General features: G+C 38.6%; 1 protein-coding gene across 18 annotated transcripts in view; it reads right to left on the reverse strand.

Annotated features, from left to right (window-relative positions):
* Positions 1 to 22311, reverse strand: part of RAPGEF6 (Rap guanine nucleotide exchange factor 6) — a 156658-nt gene that overhangs the window by 90302 nt on the left and 44045 nt on the right. For 15 of the 18 annotated variants that reach the window (XR_005882945.1, XM_040971209.1, XM_040971235.1 and 12 more), the window contains one exon: positions 21123 to 21266. Coding sequence is in view for 16 of the 18 variants with exons in the window: in XM_040971209.1 (XP_040827143.1) it covers positions 21123 to 21266 (144 nt within the window). In the remaining 2 variants the exon portion in view is untranslated. Of the gene's footprint in view, positions 1 to 7830; positions 8369 to 13781; positions 14460 to 21122; positions 21267 to 22311 lie in introns of those variants that run through there. The other 3 variants (XM_040971331.1, XM_040971295.1, XM_040971304.1) reach the window with 3 other exon arrangements.

Here is a 22311-nt window from a genome sequence, read left to right on the forward strand (position 1 = left end):
GTGCCACAAAGCCCACTGTCTTCTTACTACTATTTTAAAGCATTCCTTTTAAAATGTAAAAATCTTTCTCAATTGCTAGGTTCTACAGCTCATTGGACACAATGGTCAGTTTAGTAGCCCTCTACAAATGTAAAGGACAAACTAAAAATTTCAGCTAGGAAGCATAAAGAATGAAATAAAAATCACAGACTTGAAAACATAATACAGAAAACAAAAAGTCAGCAGATGGGCTCAATAACAGACTGCTACAGCTATGCAATTACTGAAGTAAAGACTGAGCAGAACAACTAGCTGGAATGCAGCATGGAGAATAAAAAGCATGAAAGCAGGAACCAGTGAGAACATGACACACAAGCAGAGGCAGTGGGAACACAGAGCATTACATCCGAAAAGCCAATACCTGAAACAAGAGTAAGGAAAAGAAAAAAATGATGCCTGAGCATCTTCTAGAAAGCTACACTTAAGGAGTTGTAAGAATGCCCAGAGATAAATTAAAACAGCATTACACTAATGCACATCAACACAATACTGGGAAAAACAGAAGACAAAATCCTTCACATAGGAAAAACAAGACTATCTTGAAATAAACAAAATCACTGATCGCTGATTTCCCAATAGAAATTCCAGAGACAATAAAAAAGTAATATTTCTATGAGACAAAATTAATACTCAGCAACAGCAGTCCTCCTTGGCAATAGAAGAACACAAGAGGGCCTAGCATGATAGTGCAGTGGTTAAAATCCTCGCCTTGAACACACCAGGATCCGATATGCATGCCCCGGTTCTAACCCCGGCAGCTCCACTTCCCATCCAGCTCCCTGCTTGTATCCTGGGAAAGAAGTTGAGGACGGCCCAAAGCCTTGGGATCCTGCACCTGCATGGGAGACCTGGAAGAGCTCTGGCTCCTGGCTTTGGATTGGCTCAGCTCTAGCATTGTGGTCTCTTGGGGAGTGAACCATCGGATGGGAGATCTTCCTCTCTGTCTCTCCTAATCTCTGTATATCCTCTTTCCAAAACAAAAATAAATAAATCTTAAAAAAAAAAAAACATACACACACACACACACAAGAGGGAAGACAATTTGCATCAAGATCATAAGTTGAATGCAAAGTTGAAGACGCATATTTCATGAATTTGTCAAAGTGTTCAATGAGACTGTGAATTACAAAGTTAACATGAAAATCAGTAACATTTTAGGCACCTGAAGCAGCTAATCAGGGTGAAATGTGAAGAGAAAAAAATCAACGGACAAAGTAAAAACCACACAGTGCGAAAGTACCCAGCATTAATTTCATCAAAACACTGAGAAGCATTAAGAAAAATAGACACCTAATAACGCAGACATAAACACGCCAAGAAACACATGATGAGACTTGGATTCATGGGAAGTAGAATTAAAGAGTAAAATTTATAATATAACCTTTATTTCTCAACATAAGCTTCATCAGGTTCAAGACACTCAATGCTAGCAAAGTCCAGCCCTGAAGAAATGGAGATGAGGAGCTAGCACTGCAGTACAGTGGTGGGAAGTCAGTGCAGCCAGCACCCCATGAGTGCCCTTCAAATCCCGAACACTCCACTTTGTTAAAAAAAGATTTTTTTCTGATAATTACTTTTGATTCTTGCATAGTTTATTAGGGTGATATGGGTCAAGGACCACAGGAGGGTCGGTGGGACATTCTCTTTTTCCCTCCTGGGTCTGAGGGGGGAGAGGAAGTATGGGGAGAAGCCCACCCAGCCTCCCAAACGTCTCTGCACCCTGGGATGAAGAACAGTCACCAGACACCATCCCAGCATCCTTGATGTGGGGCACACTCTGAGGGCCTTGCTCAAGAGATTTTGATAGTTCAACAGTTTGAATTACTGCCAATCTCGCCAATCCAAGCATGATGACATCTTCCCAGAATCCACTGGTTGACATAGTCCAGCTTAGAGTCCCCATGTGCCCAGATATTCACTGCCAACACTTGGCTGGGATAGTTCATCAATTTGTTCTGTCTTAAGTCTTCTGTTATGGTCCGAGGTGTCCTCTGCAGAATGTACTGTGATATCCTCCATGTACACCTAGATTTGTTGTCCACTGCTCTAATCCTGAGGGGGCCCAGCTCTGACATATGCACTCCATGATCAGACCATGGAACCTGCAATTCTCTTCATGGTGAGGGTTCTGAGCCCAGCAATTCAGTTGCGGCGATCACCAAAGAAATTTCATCTGAGTTGCTTCCTACTTTTGCAAAGGTGGATATATAGAGAGGAGGCGAAAGAAAGATCTTCTGTCCATTGATTCACTTGCCAAGCAGCCACAACTGCCAGAACTAAGCCCATCCAAAGCCAGGAGCCAGGAGCTTCTTCTGGGTTTCCCAAACAGGTGCAGGGTCCCAAGTCTTTGGGTTGTCCTCCATTGCTTTTACAGGCCACAGGCGGGGATGGGAAGCAAGGCTGCTGGGATTAGAACTGGCACCCATATGGTATTCTGGCACTTGCCAAGCAAGGACTTTAACCACTAGGCTACTGCACTGGGTCCCCAACTACTCCACTTCTAATCCAGCTATCCTAAACTGCCTGAGAATCAGTGGAAAATAGATTAAGTGCTTGAATCCCTGAGCCCACAAAGAAGGCCCAGAAGTTGTTCCTGGCTCCTGGCTACAGACACAGCCAGTTCTAGCCACTGCAGGCATTTAGGGAGTGAAATGGGGTTGGGGAGGAATCTGTCACATCCTCTCTCATGTTCCACTTGCTCACTCTCCACGGTGGCAATGGCTAGGGTTAGGCAGGACAGAGCAAGAGCTTCTTCCGGGACACTCTCACACTTGGCCCTCACCTGCTGCTTTCCCCAGGCTGTTAGCAAGGAGCTAACTCACAAGCGAAGAAGCTGAGAAATAAACTGATGCCCATAAGGAATACAGATACTATAGGCAGAGGCTTTACCCACTACACTACAACACTAGTCCCTACTGTTATGGAAAATACTAATAAAAAGTATGGAGCAATATATACCACGCAAACACAAACCACAGGAAAGATAACATGCTGTGTGAACAAAAGACAAAGCTGACTCTGAGGCAAAAGCATTAGTGGGGGGACAATTCATTTAAAATAAAACAATCGGTAATGATGAGAAGTTCAACACCACGTAAGCATGTACCTAAAAACAGTCTCAACATATTTAAGGCACAAAGACATGAAAACAACCTAAATGCTCCAAGGAAACAAAGATTCTAAAAACAAAACTCACACAGCACCTCACAAATACGTGCAGCATCACTATCTCTCAAAAATTTTTTTAAATTAAAAAATAGAACAAACTTCCAAGATAAGGACCTACCATTGGAAGCTGACAAATGAATGGGAAGTAAAATACTTCTGTTTTTTTTTATTCCATTCCTTACAAAAAGGTGTTTATACTTTCTAGCCTCCTATCATGTGTTTATGAGTTTATGTATTTTTAAACTTTTACTAACAAAAAGTCATGATGAGAGTAGGTAAGAACCACGTAGTAGCATGAAGGCAGGCAAACACAGCAGAAAGTAACAGTACATCAACATCCAAGGTTCTAGCTCCTATTTGAAAACTCCAGCCCTCAAGAATGACTGCTACAGACCAAGCACGATAGCATAGTGGTTAATTAAAGTCCTTGCCTTGCATGCACCGGGATCCCAAAAGGGTTCTAATCCCAGCGGCCCTGCTTCCCATCAAGCTCCCTACCTGTGGATTGGGAAAGCTAGGATGGCCCAAAGCTTTGGGGCCCTGTACCCGTGAAGAAGACCTGAAAGAGCTCTGGCTCCTGGTTTTGGATTGGCTCAGCTCCAGCAGCTGCGGTCACTTGGGGAGTGAACCATTGGACAGAAGATCTTCCTCTCTATCTCTCCTCCTCTCTGTATATCTGCCTTTCCAATAAAAATAAATAAATCATTAAAAAAAAATGACTGTTACAAAGCAGTTATGACACCATAAAAAATGCACTAAAAAGAGATTCTGCTATTCTGCTATCTAAAATGTTTTGCCTCTTATAACACATAGCTAAATATTATTTAAGAAAAGGTGGGAAACACCCAGTCTGTGGGCTGTATAAACTGTATAAACACATAGTCTGGACCTGACAAGGTGACAACATTCAAAATTCAATACATCCATAGCAGGCTAATTTCTAAGCTTATAATTTCACACGGCCTACATATGATGTAATAAATACCCAAATGTCTCATGGCAGAAAAAAGGCCCCTACCCTATAAAAGGGAAGGAAACTGAAAGGGCTCTGTATATATGAATTAAACTGTTTAAAGCTTGCACAATTCTCCAACAGAACATTCCTGAAACATCACTTAAACTCTAAACTGCATCATTAGAAGTGCTTTTTTTGAAGCACAGTACCTGGTTATAGAAGTACTGTGCCTACCCACAAGTAAACACCATCTATTAACCTTCCAGTGCCAAAAAAACCAGTACATAGAAATTGTGAACTGAAATGTCATAAGACATTTCTGAACTCTATACAAATTTCTAACATGTGCCATGGTCCAATTGCCATTTACTGAACAAGAAACACATAGTATCTACCTGAGTTGTAACAAAAAGAACAAAACCCATGGGATATGAAATCAAAACAAATACAATTTTTAAAATATTAAGTGTAACTTACAAATACAGCATTTTTACTAAGGATTAAGATCCAGAAAACAAAAAACCCTTGACAACAGTTCCAGGAATGAATGAGACTGAACACAACGAACAACACTGAGAAATCCCAGAACTGCAGTGTCCAACACGGCTTCTCCAGTCACCAAAAGTTCCTCACACTGTCAAGAGCAGGTAGACTGCACATTTTGCAACTGTAAACAGATACTGAATTCAGAAGGCTCAGTCTTCACATTAGCCTCCAAAAGTAAAGCATCTCAGAAATAATTACGTTTATCACATGCTGAAATAGTTTGAATACAGCGGCTATGTTCTACAATCTACTTTTAATCAAATTTACTTGTTTTTATTTTTAAAAAGTTTGACATTATGTAGTTCACGTTATACTCCTGTTGAGCACAAGAGGCCAGAAGTTGCATTAGTATGAGACATTGAGCAAAGAGTAAGCAAACCAACGTAAAATTCAGGTAGATGTGGACATGTACAGCAGGAGCACAGGAGGAGAAGCACAAGATGCACCGTCCTTGGGTGCTTAGTTGTCCTTTCCAACACTGCTACACTAAGGAGTTTAAATCAATAAAATCACTAGAAGATATCTGCTTTAAAAACCTGAGAAAAGAGCAATCAATATTAAAGTGCTTTGCCACTTCGAGAACAAACAAAAACTGTAATGGCTGGAGTCTACAAAGAAGACTATAGCAGCAGCTAAAAGGTGAGGGAAAAGACCACACAGACAAGCAGGTCAGGGTGAAGTTCACCTTTACTCAGAATAAGTCTTTTAAGGAAGGAGTGAAGAGCTGTGTCAAATGCTTGCATACAGATAAAGTAGGATTAGGGTTGAGAAATGACATGTCAAGTTGGTTGTGCATCAATCTACCAGTGACCACTGACTGTTTTAGAAGTACCTAAAGAGAGAAAAAAGCTAAAGCGGTAAAATCTCTATTCAGCAAACAATCACACTGAGTGAGCAACCCTACCAGATCAGGAAAGTGGGCCCCCAAATAAAAATACATGTAAAACATTCAAAAGAGTGATTCCACTGCAAAGGGATTGCTAGTAAGTTAGGGGAAAGGAACAGCAACTATGCAGTAAGTTATTTTTTAAAAAGTAGCTATGAAAAAGCATCATTCAAGGCATCTCAGAAATGTTAAGTAGTTACTTCATATGTCTTAAGATACTGGCGGGACAGACTTGTTCACAAATGGGGAATGAGTTAGTGAACTAGAAGACTCAAACTAGAAAAGCACAGAGTGAGAACGAAGTATTGAGGAAAGTTTACAAGCACATGGACAGGACCAGAAGCTTAAGACCTGCAGACATGAGAGAAAACATGTATCCACAATTTTCAAAAACCACAAAATTTCTCAGAATTGATAAAAAATGTGAACCTTTTCACAGTCTTCAAAGTGCCCACATGGGGAAATAAAACAAAAACAAAAAGTGACACAAGATGAAAAACAGGCTAATTGATGAAAGAACAAGAACTATGACAAGTCCTGATGCCGTACAACAGAGCAGTAACTATTGCAAAGGGCTAGACAGAAAATACTTTGTTTTTCATTTTACATGGAACTGAACAATTATTTGAGGGTAAATTCAAAATGAAGCATTTTGCACGTACCCTAGTAGAATCCTAATAGAAGTGAAATGCTACTAATAAACAGTATGGACAAAATACATGAAACAACAAATAAAAACAAAATCAGCCAAGTGTATTACAAAACTGAAAGAAGCCAAGCAGGAAAACTTAACAAGCATTAGAATATAAGGGTTAAATTCCATCAATACTACGGTGAGAGCTGGGGGAGAGCAGAAGACACACTCTCCTAGAGTTTCCCCAGCGAAGTCACCATCACAGAACCCTGCTTGCTCACTCAGCATTTGCTGGTCCTGAATGGAGCCTTGGGATCCAGTCTTTACAAGGATTCTCCTCTATATGCTAGATTTTGCAAAGGTTGTTACCAGTATTTGTTTTTGTTAATATTTAGAACAAATCCAGAATCTCAGTTTTCTTTAACCTCTTTTTACTTTCCACCCACTTCCCTTCCTGAGGCAGTTTAAACCTTGGTCATGCTCCTGGCAAGCATGAGGGCCCCACAGGTGGCACTTGCCCTAAAGCAGCCATGCTTAGTACAAAACCATACAATCATCATGTACCAATGCTTCTTTCCAGTTCAATCAACAGTTCACAAACGGACAGAGAATTTACAAATTTACATGTCCTCCGTATGCTGCCTTTAAGACACTCAAAAGGCTAGGCCAAGAGCAACTGTTCACCGTGATGTTTCCTCGGTATCTCTTCCTTAGTCACCTACACCAGGAAAAGTCGGACAATTTAAGAGGTCTCTCTATTGTGCTCATCTCTATGCAGAACAATCAAAGCAATGTTGAATCAATATCAAAATCTGTGTTTCATAAAATATTTTTCTTAAATTAAATTAGAAATTCATGCATTTCTACTTTTATGTTTAGAAATGAACAGACATGGCAGCAATGATAACTTGAGGGACATCAAATTGCAGGCTTTATAAACAGCCTCTATGAAGGATAAAATCCAAGGAATCACGATGCGTATTTGCCAGAAACCAAGCATGGCCTATCATGCTGTGTTCTGCTTATTTGTGAGTTAACATGTTCAATCTAAAATGACAAATGGTTTACTATTACTTTGAAAACACTTTGGAACATTGGGTATTCTTACATAATTTCTTAAGAAGTATTTTCATGTTATTCCACTGCTTAAGTAATATCACCTGGTCTTTATGAAACAGTACAATAAAATCATAATGCAGGTGGCATTGCATTAGTAAAAGAAAATACGATAAACTAGAGATTAGAAAATATACTTAAATATATCAGCCACTTAAGGAAACAAAGCAACAGGACACATTAATTCAGATTATCAGTACAGAAAGAGTCATCCATTATCAATGATCACCCAGCCTGAAGTGAGAGCATCTCCTGTATACTGCCAGATTTAAAGGCACTTTCCAGATCCTTCTGCAGGTTACCTTAACAAGTGTTAGACATTTCTCAATTCAAAAACAAAAGGGCAATGAAACAGCTTTTTAGGCTTCTCTGTAGTTACTAGTTTTAAAGTTAGAAAAGTTACTAGCATAGTAAAGCTCGTTTGTAATACAAAACAATCTAAAGTGGATTTTACTAGTCACAAAGAAAATGATAACAATTACTTACTTTGGAGGCCCATGGTTGAAGACAATTGGCATAACAGCGAACAAGAAAAGCCATTTCCTAGGCTGGAAAGGGTAGTTTCCTTTTCAAATCAGAGTCACACAAACCAGTATATTAACAAAATTCTGCCAAGTTCCTTTTTACAGATCATCCACCATTGCACTGTTACAGAGACAGCTTTATGAAACCCCTTTTAAAACTACAATCAGGACCTTCAGTAGCTTAACACATTGTTCAAAACAAACGATAATCCTCATTAAAATGTTGACTTCAACAAGGAAGTCACAGTAAATTAAAATGTTTACATTCCTGGCTTAGAACACATGGGCAGTAAATGTGTCCTCAGGTTCCTGGCACAGATACGCACAGTGGTAGCACAAGAGTTAATACTCCATCAATCAAAGCAAATACGACAACATGCAGCCGATCTATGTGCTTGGACTCCGTGAAAGCTCCTCTTGCTGTAACACAGCTTTGTCTCCTCTTCAATCTATTTCATTCTGTGGAACAAGCACTGCAGTGATCCTTCTGCATCAGATGCAAATCATAACACTGTATCCTGAATATGAAAGTTTCTTCATCATATTCTTAATCAGAGGTTTTTTTTTCCCCCAAATCTCAAACCGTTGTGCAAATGGTACTTAGAAGATCCATGCTCTAACAGGTTTGTCCTGTAGAATGCCTGAACACCTCCAAAATTCAAATAATCTTCTCTTCACAGGCACAGTGTTTACAGCTCTGCAGTACTGCTTCTTGTTCTAACGCATCATGAAGAGAGCACTGTTGATCTAAGTCTGGCTTTTCTAGTTAAAAATTTATGTATGATCCGGTACAAAAACACTACATCTTCTGTTAAAGCAAGACGATATGTCAGTGTCTTAATTCCTACTGTCCTTGTCTGTTTCACAGAAGCTCCCTAAGGAGAAGCTCCTATTGATTCTATGCTCTGCAGTAAGATGAAATATCTAATAAGGAGGAAAGAGAGTGGGAGGAGAATAGAGCTAAAAGGATGACATCACCTGTACAGAAAGCCTTCAGAAACTGCATTAGATCAATTGACTACAGTATCTGCAGATGTAGCCCAAAGAGCAGGGAGCACGCGCGTGTGTGCGCATACCCACCCACCCACCCACCCACCCAGACAGCCTCCTGTGAGACTCGTCAGCAAACCACATTCTATAAGGAAAAAAAAAAACTGGCTTAAGCACTCTATTTCAGTTTTACAAATTTATTTTGGATTTTTATAATGTACAGCTGTGTTGAGGAAGCCATATTTCCTAATATTTATTTAAATTTAACACAGTATTCTCCTCCCTAAGAAAAAATAACTAGCCCTGAAAAGATACTCTGGCATTCTAACCACATAAGGAAGCCTGGTTCCCAAATACTGCATACATATTTGAAATGCTACTCATTGAAAGGCTTCTGCTTACAACACTTGATACTTATTAAATAAATATTCTGAAAAGTATAATCCCTGCAGGACCACTCTCACATTAAAGCAGATACTGAGGTTTGATGAAACAGTAAATTTACATGGAAACAATGAAATTTCATTTTATAGCTAACAGCAAGCACCGAGTGTTCTGCAGAACAATTTACACATTCTGGTCCTTTCCTGCAGCCCAATGCTCAATTCCTAGAAAGACAGAAGACAGCAAAACGCTAAAAAAATCAGAGTTCAGCTGATGAAATCATGTCTTCAAAGCACATTTGATTAAAAGGAAACTGCCCATTTTTTCAGTTTTAAAAACACAAACAAAAGGTATTTCTGCCACACCCACTCCCAACGGAAAGCACAATACATTAGTCCCACCCCTGTTCTCCATGTTTCTGCCACAAGGTGCCCATCGCAAATCTTGCCACTTAAGCATACAACGGCGCCTCTCTCTGGCCAGTTTCCAATGGTAAATAGTGGTTAACAAAATTATGAGAGTACTAATCAGGGAATAAATGACAGAAATAAAAGTATTTTGGCTTTATTCACCTAACACTTTCATTTAAGAGACAAGAAAGCTGCGACATACAAGATGTTACCTGAGAGACAGGTGTCCTAACAAAGGACTCCACTGAATGGGTAAGGAAGAAGCATCTTGCCATTAGGCACCAAAAATGATCTCTTCAACAGCCCTGGGGCTAAGCCTGAGTCACTCTGACCAACATTGTGCTGTCAATTCTGACCTAAGCTGCACTTCTATGATCAGAATTTAAATAAAACAATACTACACTAAACAGAGGTTAAGCTATGCTTTTAAAACATGTGATTATAAATATAGGTTTTGAAAAACCTTAAGAACCATGCTGTCAAACAAAGGAAACATTAAAAGTTGCTCTTGCATATAAAATTAAATTTCACTAGTTACCATTTCTACCTGTAATACCTAATATTTGCACATGACCGTGCAATGTACATCAGTGTATTTTTCCAACTTAAGTAAATTATAAGTTATTGGAATTTCATACATTTCAAGTATTTAAGTATAAATGAATTAGAATCTAATATTAGTCATTCCTTTTTTAAAGTGGAAGATAGGTACTCTGGGTGCAGGCTAAGGCAAACTTGCTACATTTCTAAAAGACCAGGATCTTGTGTATAAAATATGACTCAAGAATATTTTTGTTTCAATGCAGAACAAAAATTATGAGCATGTATAGTACCAGTAAGATAAATCACAGCCAACTCAAAAGCAAAATTTTAATAGGGTCCTTTCTCCCTTTTTATAAATCATGCTGATACCACACAAAGGACCTCAAGCTGAGCAAGGGAGACAGCCATCTCCGGAGCTGCTTTAAAAACCTGCTACCCAGTGTGTGAAACGCAATCTACTACCGCCATATGTTAGACAGCCCGTAGTAAACAGCAACTCAGTAAAGGAACAAAACTCTCATTGCCTTTGGTTTGGCTTTTAAGTAAGGATGACATCATGCTTTTCCTTATTCTACCAATCACCTCACAGAATCATCTGCTATTTTAGGGAACTGTATGGCAAATCTATCTTGTAAAACCTCCCTGTGCAACCATGTAATGAACAAAAAGGCTAAATTCTATACTTGGCATGTGAATTCACCGGCATCTTTGATGTTACACTGCATTTAACAACGTTTTAACTAATTACTGAAAAATGAAAGAAACGTTCTTTGAAAAAATACTCATCTACTAAATAACTAAAATATTTAATTAGTAGGAGAGCGTATTTTTCACCTGTACCACTTTTAGAATTTTATTATAATTTTATAATTGTTATCATACCAATTCAAACCAGTAACTCAGCAGGGAGAGGATGCACACATCATCTAGGAAACACCCTCACAAGAAAGCCACTTAAGACTCAATTTCCCCTGCGTACGGAATGCCAGGATGCTACACATTACCATTAAGATCTTACTTATCTTTAAACAGATCTTGAGCATTATCATAAAACAGAGCAATATGCGTTAACTTCGCAAAGCATTACCTCAATACAAAATATTTTTAAGTCCTTAAGTGCTATATCACTATTAAAATTTATGTTAGCCATATTAAATATTTATATACAGGCACACAGTTTAGAATATTATAATTCATATTATACAGAAAATCAAAGAAACGTTAATAATAAAAAGGCAAGGCAAAGTCATAATGTAAACTACCAGAAGATCTCAGTATTACGCAAAACTAAAACCAGAAACTCTGATTAACAAAAATCAGAGTTTTACTGTCAAAGTTACACATCTATTCTGCATCTACAGAAGAAATACTATAATCACAGCTTAAGTAAACCAAACACAGAGAGAGGTGACAGGAAAAAAAAATATATAGTTTTACAAAAACCAATCACTGCCATATTTTAGTTAAACTGTTAAGTATACTGACTTACACAGTAAAAACTTTAATGCTTGTGAAGATAAAGGAATAAATGCTAACTGCAATGATCAGAGGTAACACAGGAGCCCTTTTGAAGGATCACAGCAAGCTGTTCAACTCTTTCTCCCCATGCTTAACTTGAACATCTGAAATGGATCTTGGCCATTCTCAGACATGGTTAGCTCAAAATACTGGTGCTCCTCATGAATTGCTGCTTTCAAACAGCCTATGCTCTCTCTATTCCTCAGCCTTGTTGAAGGGAAGCCAGAACAGTCACACTTTCTTCCTTTTTTAACAGTGTGCTTCAATACTGTCATCTATGTCCACTAATGAACAGATCACGTCCATGCTGTCAAAAAAAAAAAAAAACCACCTCTGTCAAAGCCATCAGCAGGGCACATATGCACTATGAAATATGATCCATCCTCAGGGAATGACCAAACAAGAAAAAGCAAAGAAGACAGAAGCTGCTATCATCAACCAAGGTGATGTAAGCTTCTATAATTAGAATCAGTGAAGCTGAAGGAACAATGAAAGCCACCACCGTGCTCCTACTTTCCCTTGCACCAGGCAGTTATACCAAGCATTTCTAATACGCACATCAAAAGATACATTTTGCATATATGGCAGTCAGTCCAACATGTCACATAGTATATGCAAACCCACAGTTTTAACAAAACAAAACTAAACTAAAATAAAAATAAAATCAGACACATAATTAAGAGAAATAGGACAAAATATTTTAAAATCCTGTTAAAATTAAAACTACCCAGAATATTCTCTATCTGTAATTAGCAGAGAAATCATCACTCTTCTAATTGGAAAAAAAACAACAACTTTTTTTTTAACTGTAAAACCCATCAGAGAACATGGCAGCTACTTAACAGATAGCTAGCCAAACAGCACTCTAAATTCATTTTTTCGTTACATCTGAGTAGTCATCTACTCCTCTCCCACCTGCAATGCTGTCACACATCATTTTTAGACCACTAGAGAACAAATTAATATCCTGTTGGTGTAGACCAGGGGTGAGAAAGCTTTGTTGTGCCAAAGGCAATTTTTATATTGACATTATTCACAGGCCATATTAAATTATAAACTTAAAAACCAGCCCACTAAATATTTATTCAATTTTCAGTCCTGCCTGTGGTTGTCTTAGCAGAGTTAGTGCAAATGATTTTTGCACATCTTACAAAGCCCACAGCCCAATTTTCCCATCCCTGCAATCATCAAAAGACAGTGTTCTGTAACACAAAGGGCACTGTTAGATTCCCTGGGCAAATGCATGAGACCCAGGGTTACCTGAGAGCAAGGGAGCAGTGCCAAGGACAATCAAGGGGTCTGCCTGCCCTCCTTTCCGTACTATTCAAGTTCACACGGACTGACTGAGAAACTCAAGTCATAAAAATGAACTTTGAGAAGTTTTTCCATAGAAGCTTTAAAATGCTTTCCACATTCTTTAATAGAGTAATTTAATGTTTATGACTGTATCCCAAGGTTATATAATCAATCATACAAAGATTCATAAAGATTGTTTATAATAGAGAAACTGGAAAGTTCGCGGGAATACTTTGTGAGAACTGCATGAAAAACAAAAATACCTACCGTTAAATATTCTGTTGTATAAAAATGAATTAAAATGAGAATTAAGACATCCTGATAAAAAAGTCATTAGCTTGCGCTCACTTGGGGAGTGAATCATCGGACAGAAGATCTTCCTCTCTGTCTCTCCTCTCTGTATATCCGCCTTTCCAATGAAAAAATAATAAAAATAAATCTTTAAAAAAAAAGTCACTAGCAACATTAGTTAGGTCCAGTTGTCAGGATCGGTGCAAATTAAATTCCTACCTAATGTTTTGTTATACATTTAATGAGCATTTTCTCACAAAATTTTAGGTGCAAGCATGCTCTGATTTTAGTTGTATCACCCTCATCTTCTCGTGTGTAAACTCACAACTCTATGTACACACAAACTTTCTTACCAGGAATTCTAATGGTAAAAGGCAAACAAGGGAGTAGAATTCTGCTGGAGCACATAAGACACTTGTGAATTACAACAGAGAAGCCGTTTGGTCTTTTTAAAGATAAAGCAACACAAAGAACATGGTACCTGCACGGAGCACCGTCGGACGTAAACAGGATGAGAAGCATTGCAGACAAGCCGCAGAGTCTTAGATGTGGGCCCCATTAATCCTTGGCAGCAGTACAACCAGCACACACTGCCTCATACATAAGCAAAGGCTGTAGATCCAAACTTCCAGAGTTTTACAGTGACAGAAGAGTGCTTATTCACTCAAGTTATTTGCCTAACACGATTTACAACAATCATGATAAACCAAACACTGAAAGTTTCTTCACTGGTGGGTGCTTCCCTGAAGGAACTTCAGCATTTACACATTCAGACCAAACGCTTATGTTTCCTGTGATCCGCTGGGAGGCAGGGACCTAGTTCCTGTTATATGAATGGCTTTATCAGTGACACACATGCGCACACACAAAAGCAAAACACACTGTGCTGGACTCCTTCCTTAGGAGTCCACACCCATGGTCAGTGCTAGTATTAAACTGGTACGTTATCTGGTATCTGCACAAGCCACAAGGTGTGCCTGGGGTGGGCACTCAGCACAGCAGCTATGTCTCCAAAATGGAGTGCCTGTTCAAGGCATGGCAGCCTCCTGCTAGCAGGAGCTCTGGGAGGGAGCAGGCTGGCAGCAGCTAGCTACACTGGGCTACAGCAACTGAAGATTTAAAAATCGAATTTCATTTTAAACAATTTATATGTAAATAATTACACATGGCTAGTAGCTACTGCACAGGCATGGATTTCATCTACCTTTCAAATTTTATTTCTTTCCTCGCTTTCTACCTATTTCCTTTTAATCATACTGAAAAAAAAAATAACTGGCATTTGAAGCAACTGTGTGTTTATATGTATCCCTGTATATTTTGCTTCTTGCAATCACAAATTTCCTTTTACCATTGACTTAACAAAAGCTGCTCATCCTTAAAACCAGATTCTACACTGACTAATGGGATAACTTCATGATTTTCCTTGGGAAGGGTCAGGAACACACACTTGCTCCTATAATACATCAGGCAAATGTGTAGCTACTCACTACATCACACTGCACTTTGTTCAGATGTTGCTCTGTCAGAAAATGCATGACTTCAAGATGTGCACCCTCAACATTACAAACCCAGGGCATCCGGGTAAGCTGTATAATCTTTCTATGTCTGTTCTCACATAACCTACAGGTGTACGCAAGGATGAAATGCTGGTTCTGCTACACAATTTAATAATGTTCCAGTATGGGTGTCTTCTACAGAGGCTACCTTAACTATATCCCAAATCCCTCAGTAAATGGAATCTTGGTTTTTCTTTTTTTGTTCTCCATGTTGCTTTCCACATCCCCCAAAACAGAACAAGCTGTTAAGACACCTTCTCTCTTCCTTTTGGTCAGAGTGCCCGCATGTCTGTTCAGTCAGACACCTCTTTCCAAACACCTGGAGAGAGGATTTTCATGACATTATCATGGAATGGGCTTTAAACCGAGTTTTCTTTTGCTCAGACCTCTGTACATATTTTCTTTCCACCCAATTGTTTGTTCTGAGATAGTTCAGTGGGTGAGTGGATGATATGCATGCTATGACACTGCAATCTTTTTTCATTTTAGGCTCACATATTATTAACACAATAAGCATCTTTTTCTTGTTTTTCTATTTGTGTGATTATATCTTTCTGTGCCCTAGCTCTTACAGTGTTCTATGTCTGTCTGGATTCAGAATGTGTTTAAAAAGATAAAAATGCACTTTTGAATTAGAAAAAAACTACCTGCTTCTTCTGGTACTAGTGCGGTGCCACAGCAAGCTCATCCTCCAGCTGCAGGGCATCTCATACAGGTGCCAGTTCACGTTCTGGTGGCTCCACTTCTGATCCAGTTCCCCGCTTATGGCCTGGGAAAGCAGCGGAGGATGGCTCAAGTCCTTGGCACACGGCACTCACGTGGGAGACCTGGAAAAAAGCTTTGGGTTCCTGACTTTTGACTGGCTCAGCTCTGGCAACTATAGCCATTTGGGTATGAAAGATCTCTCATTCTGTCTCCTTTTCCCTGAAAATCTGTCTTATAAATAAAAACAATAAATAAATCTTTTTTTAAAATTGTTCATTTCCATTTTATCTGAAAGGCAGACACACAGAACTCTTTCATCTGCTAGCTCACAACCTTAATGTCTGCAGTATGCACTGCAGGCCTCCAGCCAAAGCCAGGACTCATCTCAGCCTGCCACGTGGAGGCAAAGATCCGAACACTCGAACAGCCCTTGAAAAAAACCTAAGCACTAACACAATGGCTTAGCAAATTGAAGGAAAGTCACAAATTCTGAAACATCTGACAGGAAAAAACCAGATACTACTGACTGTATTGTGAATGTGTGCCTATACTACAAGTGAAATGGCACTTCAAAAAGTGTGTGAAAAAGAAAATCAAGTAAGTTTATTTGAAAAATAATAATTTTATAGGATGCATTTCCCATGAACTTTTGAAGATTCTTGATACTCCCATTCCATATAACATAAGACAGGCAGACCTGTAAACACCATCTTCACTACCTAAGCACAAAGCACAGACTAACTCAGCACAGAAGGACGTACCCAGACACCAGCGCCGACCACCCGGCTCAGTTATCACACCCATTCAACAAACACTGTTCCCAAGTTTCTTTTTGGTTTTTCTAACTGCCAAATCTATCTTCCTCAAAGGTCAAAGCTCCAACTTCTAATAATGGTCAAAGGCATTTAAATGTGTTGCAAGTTCTGAAAAGATGTGACAGCTGGCAGATACCTGAGAAGATGTGCACACAAAAGGGGCATGTAATTTATAACCATGAGATAACATAGTAAGAATCACTGGTGAGATGTACAATTGACAATTTCATAGATAATTTGACAGATTTTATAGTTATGCATAGTCACCATGTAACCCACTTATTCCTATGTATAAAAGAACTGCCAAAGTCTATATACGAACACAGAGTTTTGTAAAATGTTCACACAACTTTATTTGTAACTGCCTGAAATAAAACCAAAACAAATACTCAATAGCTGATGACTACAGGAATAAAATGGGATATATTCATATAACAAAATACTCAGGAACAGAGTAACTATTCATACATACAGATGAATGTTAGCGTCATCAAACTCAGCAACGAGGACACCTGCTGCACGGTACCATGTATGTAAAACCCTGCGAAATAAAAACTCACCTACAGTGACAAAATGAGTTTACCACTTGCTCAAAGCAGGGGATCTTGCAAAAAAAAAAATTGATAAAACAGGAAGACAAAAACTTTTCAGAATCAATCATATTGATTATGGTGATGGTATCAAAGCCTTCAATAAATGTCAAAATTGATTAAACTGAGCACTTTAAATGTAAGTGGTGTATTACTTCAGTTATATCTCAATGAAGTTATAAACAGCAAGGAAACTTGCTTGCACATCCTGACGGTACTATTCCAAGGAATTTTAAAAACATCACTGTCTTAAAACATCCTAAGTATTCTTTTACATTAAAAAGGGGCTTTTACATTAAGGTATTATGTATGGGGGCCAGAAGCTGAAGCCAAGTGGCTCAAGTCCTCACTCTGAACACACCAGGATCCCACTGGTTCTGATCCTGGCAGCCTGGAGGCTCCAGGCTCCTGGCTTCGGATTGGCTTGGCTCCGACTGCTGTGGCCACTTGGAGAATGAATCAGTGGACAGAGATCTTCCTCTCTGTCTCTCCTCCTCTCTATATATCTGACTTTCCAAGAAAAATAAATAAAAGCGTAAAAAAAATATATTCTGTATAAATAAATCATTTTAAGCATTTAACCATTTTTCAATCATTTTAAGCATTTAATTAGAAACTGTAAAATAATAAGAAATGTCTTAAATATTAAAAAAAAAACTTGATATACAGGTTGTACAGTAGTTATAATAAGCAGCAACATTTTCTACATCTTACAAGAATTTTTCAATCTTCAGCACTATACCAAGAAAAAGTTGATGATGATTTGTAAACAACTACAAAAAAACAAAAAATACCCCCCCACACACCAAACGAACAAAAAGAAAACCTGTGAAATTTCCATCCCTGTTTAAAAGAATCACTTCTGATCTTTCACTCTCAGAAATGTCGACCACAGAACAAAAGAAACATAGGATCCTAGGTGGCCATAAAGCCAATTCCAAACTGGATGCTTTCATAAATACTATTTGACATTTGCATCCCATCAATACCAACATCCAATATGCAGAATCTTGGCTACGTGTACAAGGTTTACAATAACTGATGGTATTAATTAAAAATTAATGAAAATCACTCAATACTATACTTCCAAAGTTAACTGAAACATACATATTTTAGGAAATAAAAATCTGTTAACTTAGGAATAGCAAACTGCAAAACAAATTGAGTAAAATTGCTTCTCACATACTGCCAACCAGCCATTAATCAGTTTTGTCTAAACTCAATCAGCTTAGTTTTCTCCTGACAGTCCTGAGCAGGAAGGATAATGACCTAAACTAGCCATGTAAACCTCCACATGCAAGGACACTTTTCTTGGGAGTGACCACTGAACTCCAAGCACTGTGCCCACTGATCCACTCAAGAAACTAGGATATTCATTATTGATAAGACAATCTTCAGCAAACAGGACAATTAAAAAGCAAATTATTCATAAGCGTAAGTCACAGCTACCCAGAGACTCTATGGAGTTTTATGACAAAACTGGAAACACACCTAGAGTGGGACCAAAAAGCAATCAACACCACCACCACCAACACCACCATACACACAGACACACTAAGTATGTATTTCAACTCACACAAAGACTGCCAACTCATATAATTAAAGACAAAATAATTTAGCAATTCTTTATCTTTTGGGATGTTTTTCTGAAGAAATAAAGACATGGTTGTATATAACTACAAAAATACTCAGCATCTCATTTTTAAAAATTAAATAATTTCAACAATCAAATATTGAAAAATGAATACACACATTATAATGGAATACTATGTAACCACTAAAGATAGTGTTACCAAAATTTAACAGCTAATATATACAATTCGGATTACTGAGGTCCTAAAATGTTACAAAATATATTTAAGTTTTTAAAAGCAATGATTTGGAAAAAGCATCAATCTACACAATGAAAAGCTTCATCTAAGAATATATAAAATGTCATCCATGGTTACATAACTAAGTGGTGGGAACAATCAGTTCTTAATCTTTCAAAAAGACACATACTGTGAAATAAGGTGAAACAAAATAGCTTGGAGCTTCCTTAAGACTTATTCCAGTAATAACAGATTCTTACTTGTTACTTCCCTTTCCTTTCCCTTTTCTTCTTTTTATTTTAAAGATTTATTTTTTATTGTAAAGTCAGATTTACAGGGAGAAGGAGAGACAGAGAGAAAGGTCTTCCATCCATTGATTCACTCCCCAAGTAGCCACAACAGCCAGAGCTGAGCCCCTCCAAACCTAGCAGCCAGGAGCTTCTACCTCGTCTCCCACACAGGCGCAGGGTCCCAAGGACTTGGGCTGTCCTGTGCTTTGCCATGCCACAGCAGGGAGCTGGAAGGAAAGTGGGATCCTCGCGCAGCAAAGCGAGGACTTTAGCCACTAGGCTGCTGTGCAGGACCTCCTACTTGTTTCTTATTCCTAATACAAAATGAGTGATTTTCTCTTTCCAGCAACCTAAATAACACCAAATATTCCTTTGGAAATTTGAAATCTTTGTATCCTTCAAGTATTCTTTAAACATACAACAAGAAAAAAAAAAAAAAACCCTCCAGACTAACTATTCACAGTTTCTGAAGACAACTACACATTGAAAACCCTAACTATTGGGGTCACCAGTACCAGTGATGCTAGCACATTGCATGAGTTTTGGTTCGAGCCCAGGGTGCTCCAGTTCCTTGCTCACGCACTTGGGTTAGCAACAGAGCATGGCCAAGTGCTTGGGTCCCTGCACCCAGTCACGTGGAAGAAGTCCTTGCTTCCTGTTTCTGAACCAGCCAATTTGGGGAGTGAATCAATGAAAAAGATCTTTTTCTCTCTTATTGCTTCCTAACTCTGCCTTTTAAAGTTTTTTAAAAAGGAAAACTATGGGGCCCGGTGGCATGGCCTAGCGGCTAAAGCCCTCACCTTGAACGTGCCGGGATCCCATATGGGCGCCGGTTCTAATCCCGGCTGCTCCACTTTCCATCCAGCTCCCTGCTTGTGCCCTGGGAAAGCAGTCGAGGACGCCCCAAAGTCTTGCGACCCTGCACCCGTGTGGGAGACCCAAAAGAAGTTCCTGGCTCCTGGCTTCAGATAGGCATAGCATCGGCCGTTGCGCTCACTTGGGGAGTGAATCACCAGACGGAAGATCTTCCTCTCTGTCTGTCTCTCCTCTCTGTATATCTGACTTTCCAATAAGTAAATAAATCTTAAAAAAAAAAAAAAAAGGAAAACTATCCACTCAAACATACACATGCATTTATTCTTTGCTTTCCCCTATTTTTAAAATCAGTTATTTTCCATTAAAGACTGCTGAGGAAAACAGCTAGTATTTCTTTTGTTATTATAAAAATTAATATTCTATGCTTTTCTTAATATTTAAGTGTCAAACTTTTAATACTTCCAAATTTCCCTGCATATGCATGTATTGCATATATTTGTGTCACATTTCAAAGGAAGTACTACATGTTTTCATTTTTTGTGTATGCTTGGAGCATTTCTGTAAAAAAAAAAAAAAAAAAAAAAAAAAAATCCCCCGTGAGTCTACTACCTGAATTCTCGGTATTCTAATCTATACTTTATACTTAGTCATGAAAATTCACAAATATTTCTGAGTAAAAACTGCTTTTCACATTATTTGTCAAAAATAGAAATGAAACAAAACTTCCACTATTGAGAGTTTTTCTAATAACTCCATCAAAGGGTTCTTCTGTTTGTTTGCTTTTAAGATGTATTTATTTTTACTGGAAAGTCAGATTTACAGAGAGAGAAGAGGAGACAGAGAGAAAGATCTTTTGTGTGCTGATTAACTTCCCTAAGTGCTCAACAGCCAGAGATGAGCCAATCCAAAGCCAGTAGCCTCTTTCGGGTCTCCCACGCAGGTGCAGGGTCCCAAGGCTTTGGGCCATCCTTGACTGCTTTCCTAGGCCACAAACAGGGAGCTGGATGGGATGCAGGGCCGCCAGGATTAGAACTGGCACCCATATGGGATCCTGGTGCAAAGGCGAGGACTTTAGCCACTTAGGCTACTAGGCCAGGCACAAGGGTATTTGTTATGGTACAGTTACAATCTCCAAACTACAAGTAAAAAATCAAAGTGGTGACATAACCAAAAATAAGTGTAAATTAAATATACTGAATATTAAAATTAATACTCAGAAATTTTTGTAAATATACTCACAGAAAGATAGCTATTGATGTCCACATTGTCAGTAATGGTTTGGCGCTCTCCTTTATGGTTAATTTTCCGAAACCTTCTTCGAGATTGTCTGGCAGGAATTTCTCTTTGTAGAAAACTATCTTCATTGTCTTTAGAATTCTCTACCTGTAATACATGTTCACATTTCTGATTAAACATGGAAAATTTCCATGTTCACAGCAGCCTTCACAAGATCACAAGGAAGCACCTCATGGAAGCAGTCTATGGAACAGTGCTTTTGAGTTCAAAAGTTAAAAGTGAGGTTATTAAATATATGTAGGCTACAGTTTCCTTCCAGGAAATAGTCCTTCTTGCACACACATAAACATGCACATTCTCAGTAAAGTCACTTTAGAAAAGTGAAAGTTATTAATTACACATACAGATATAACTTCTGAGTTAGCCTCAATACAAACTGCCAGCTTATACACATATTATACTCAGCAAACCATCATGGTTGTGATTCCAAGGAACTGTCAGAAACTAAAACAAAATATTCTATGTATTATTATCTGATGTTCATCTTAAAGCAAGACTAAAGATTTTAACTTCCAAGGGATAAATCAGATTGTCTACTTCAAATGAAAGTTCATTATTATATGATTCACAGATATTTAAATATCTATCACTTATGGGGAAAAATCAGAAATTTAAATAATAAACACTTCTTAAGATCGAAATTTCCTTAAATTGAGGAAAGCATCTTTTATACCTCAAAATATTGGGAAAAGTATCAAATGCAAAGAAAAACCTTTGGTTCTCACTTTAGAAGTATACAGGATTAAATGCTCTTAAAAATTCCAACTAAACATAAATCACATGTACTTAAATCTTTATATGTTTAAATGTTATATTAAAAACATCTAATTTGGGCCCGGCGTGGTGGTGCAAGTGGTTAAGGTCCTCGCCTTGCACGCCAGGGATCCCATATGGGTGCCGGTTCTATCCCGGCAGCCCTGCTTCCCTTCCAGCTCCCTGCCTGTGGCCTGGGAGAGCAGTTGAGGACAGCCCAAAGCTTTGGGACCCTCCACCGCGTGGGAGACCCAGAAGAGGCTCCTGGCTTCGGATCGACATAGCATCGACCGTTGCGCTCACTTGGGGAGTGAATCATCGGACGGAAGATCTTCCTCTCTGTCTCTCCTCTCTGTATATCTGCCTTTCCAATAAAAAA

This window comes from Ochotona curzoniae, unplaced genomic scaffold, assembly GCF_017591425.1.
Source record: "Ochotona curzoniae isolate NIBS_2020 unplaced genomic scaffold, NIBS_Ocur_1.0 contig_1, whole genome shotgun sequence".
NCBI classification, from domain to species: domain Eukaryota; kingdom Metazoa; phylum Chordata; class Mammalia; order Lagomorpha; family Ochotonidae; genus Ochotona; species Ochotona curzoniae.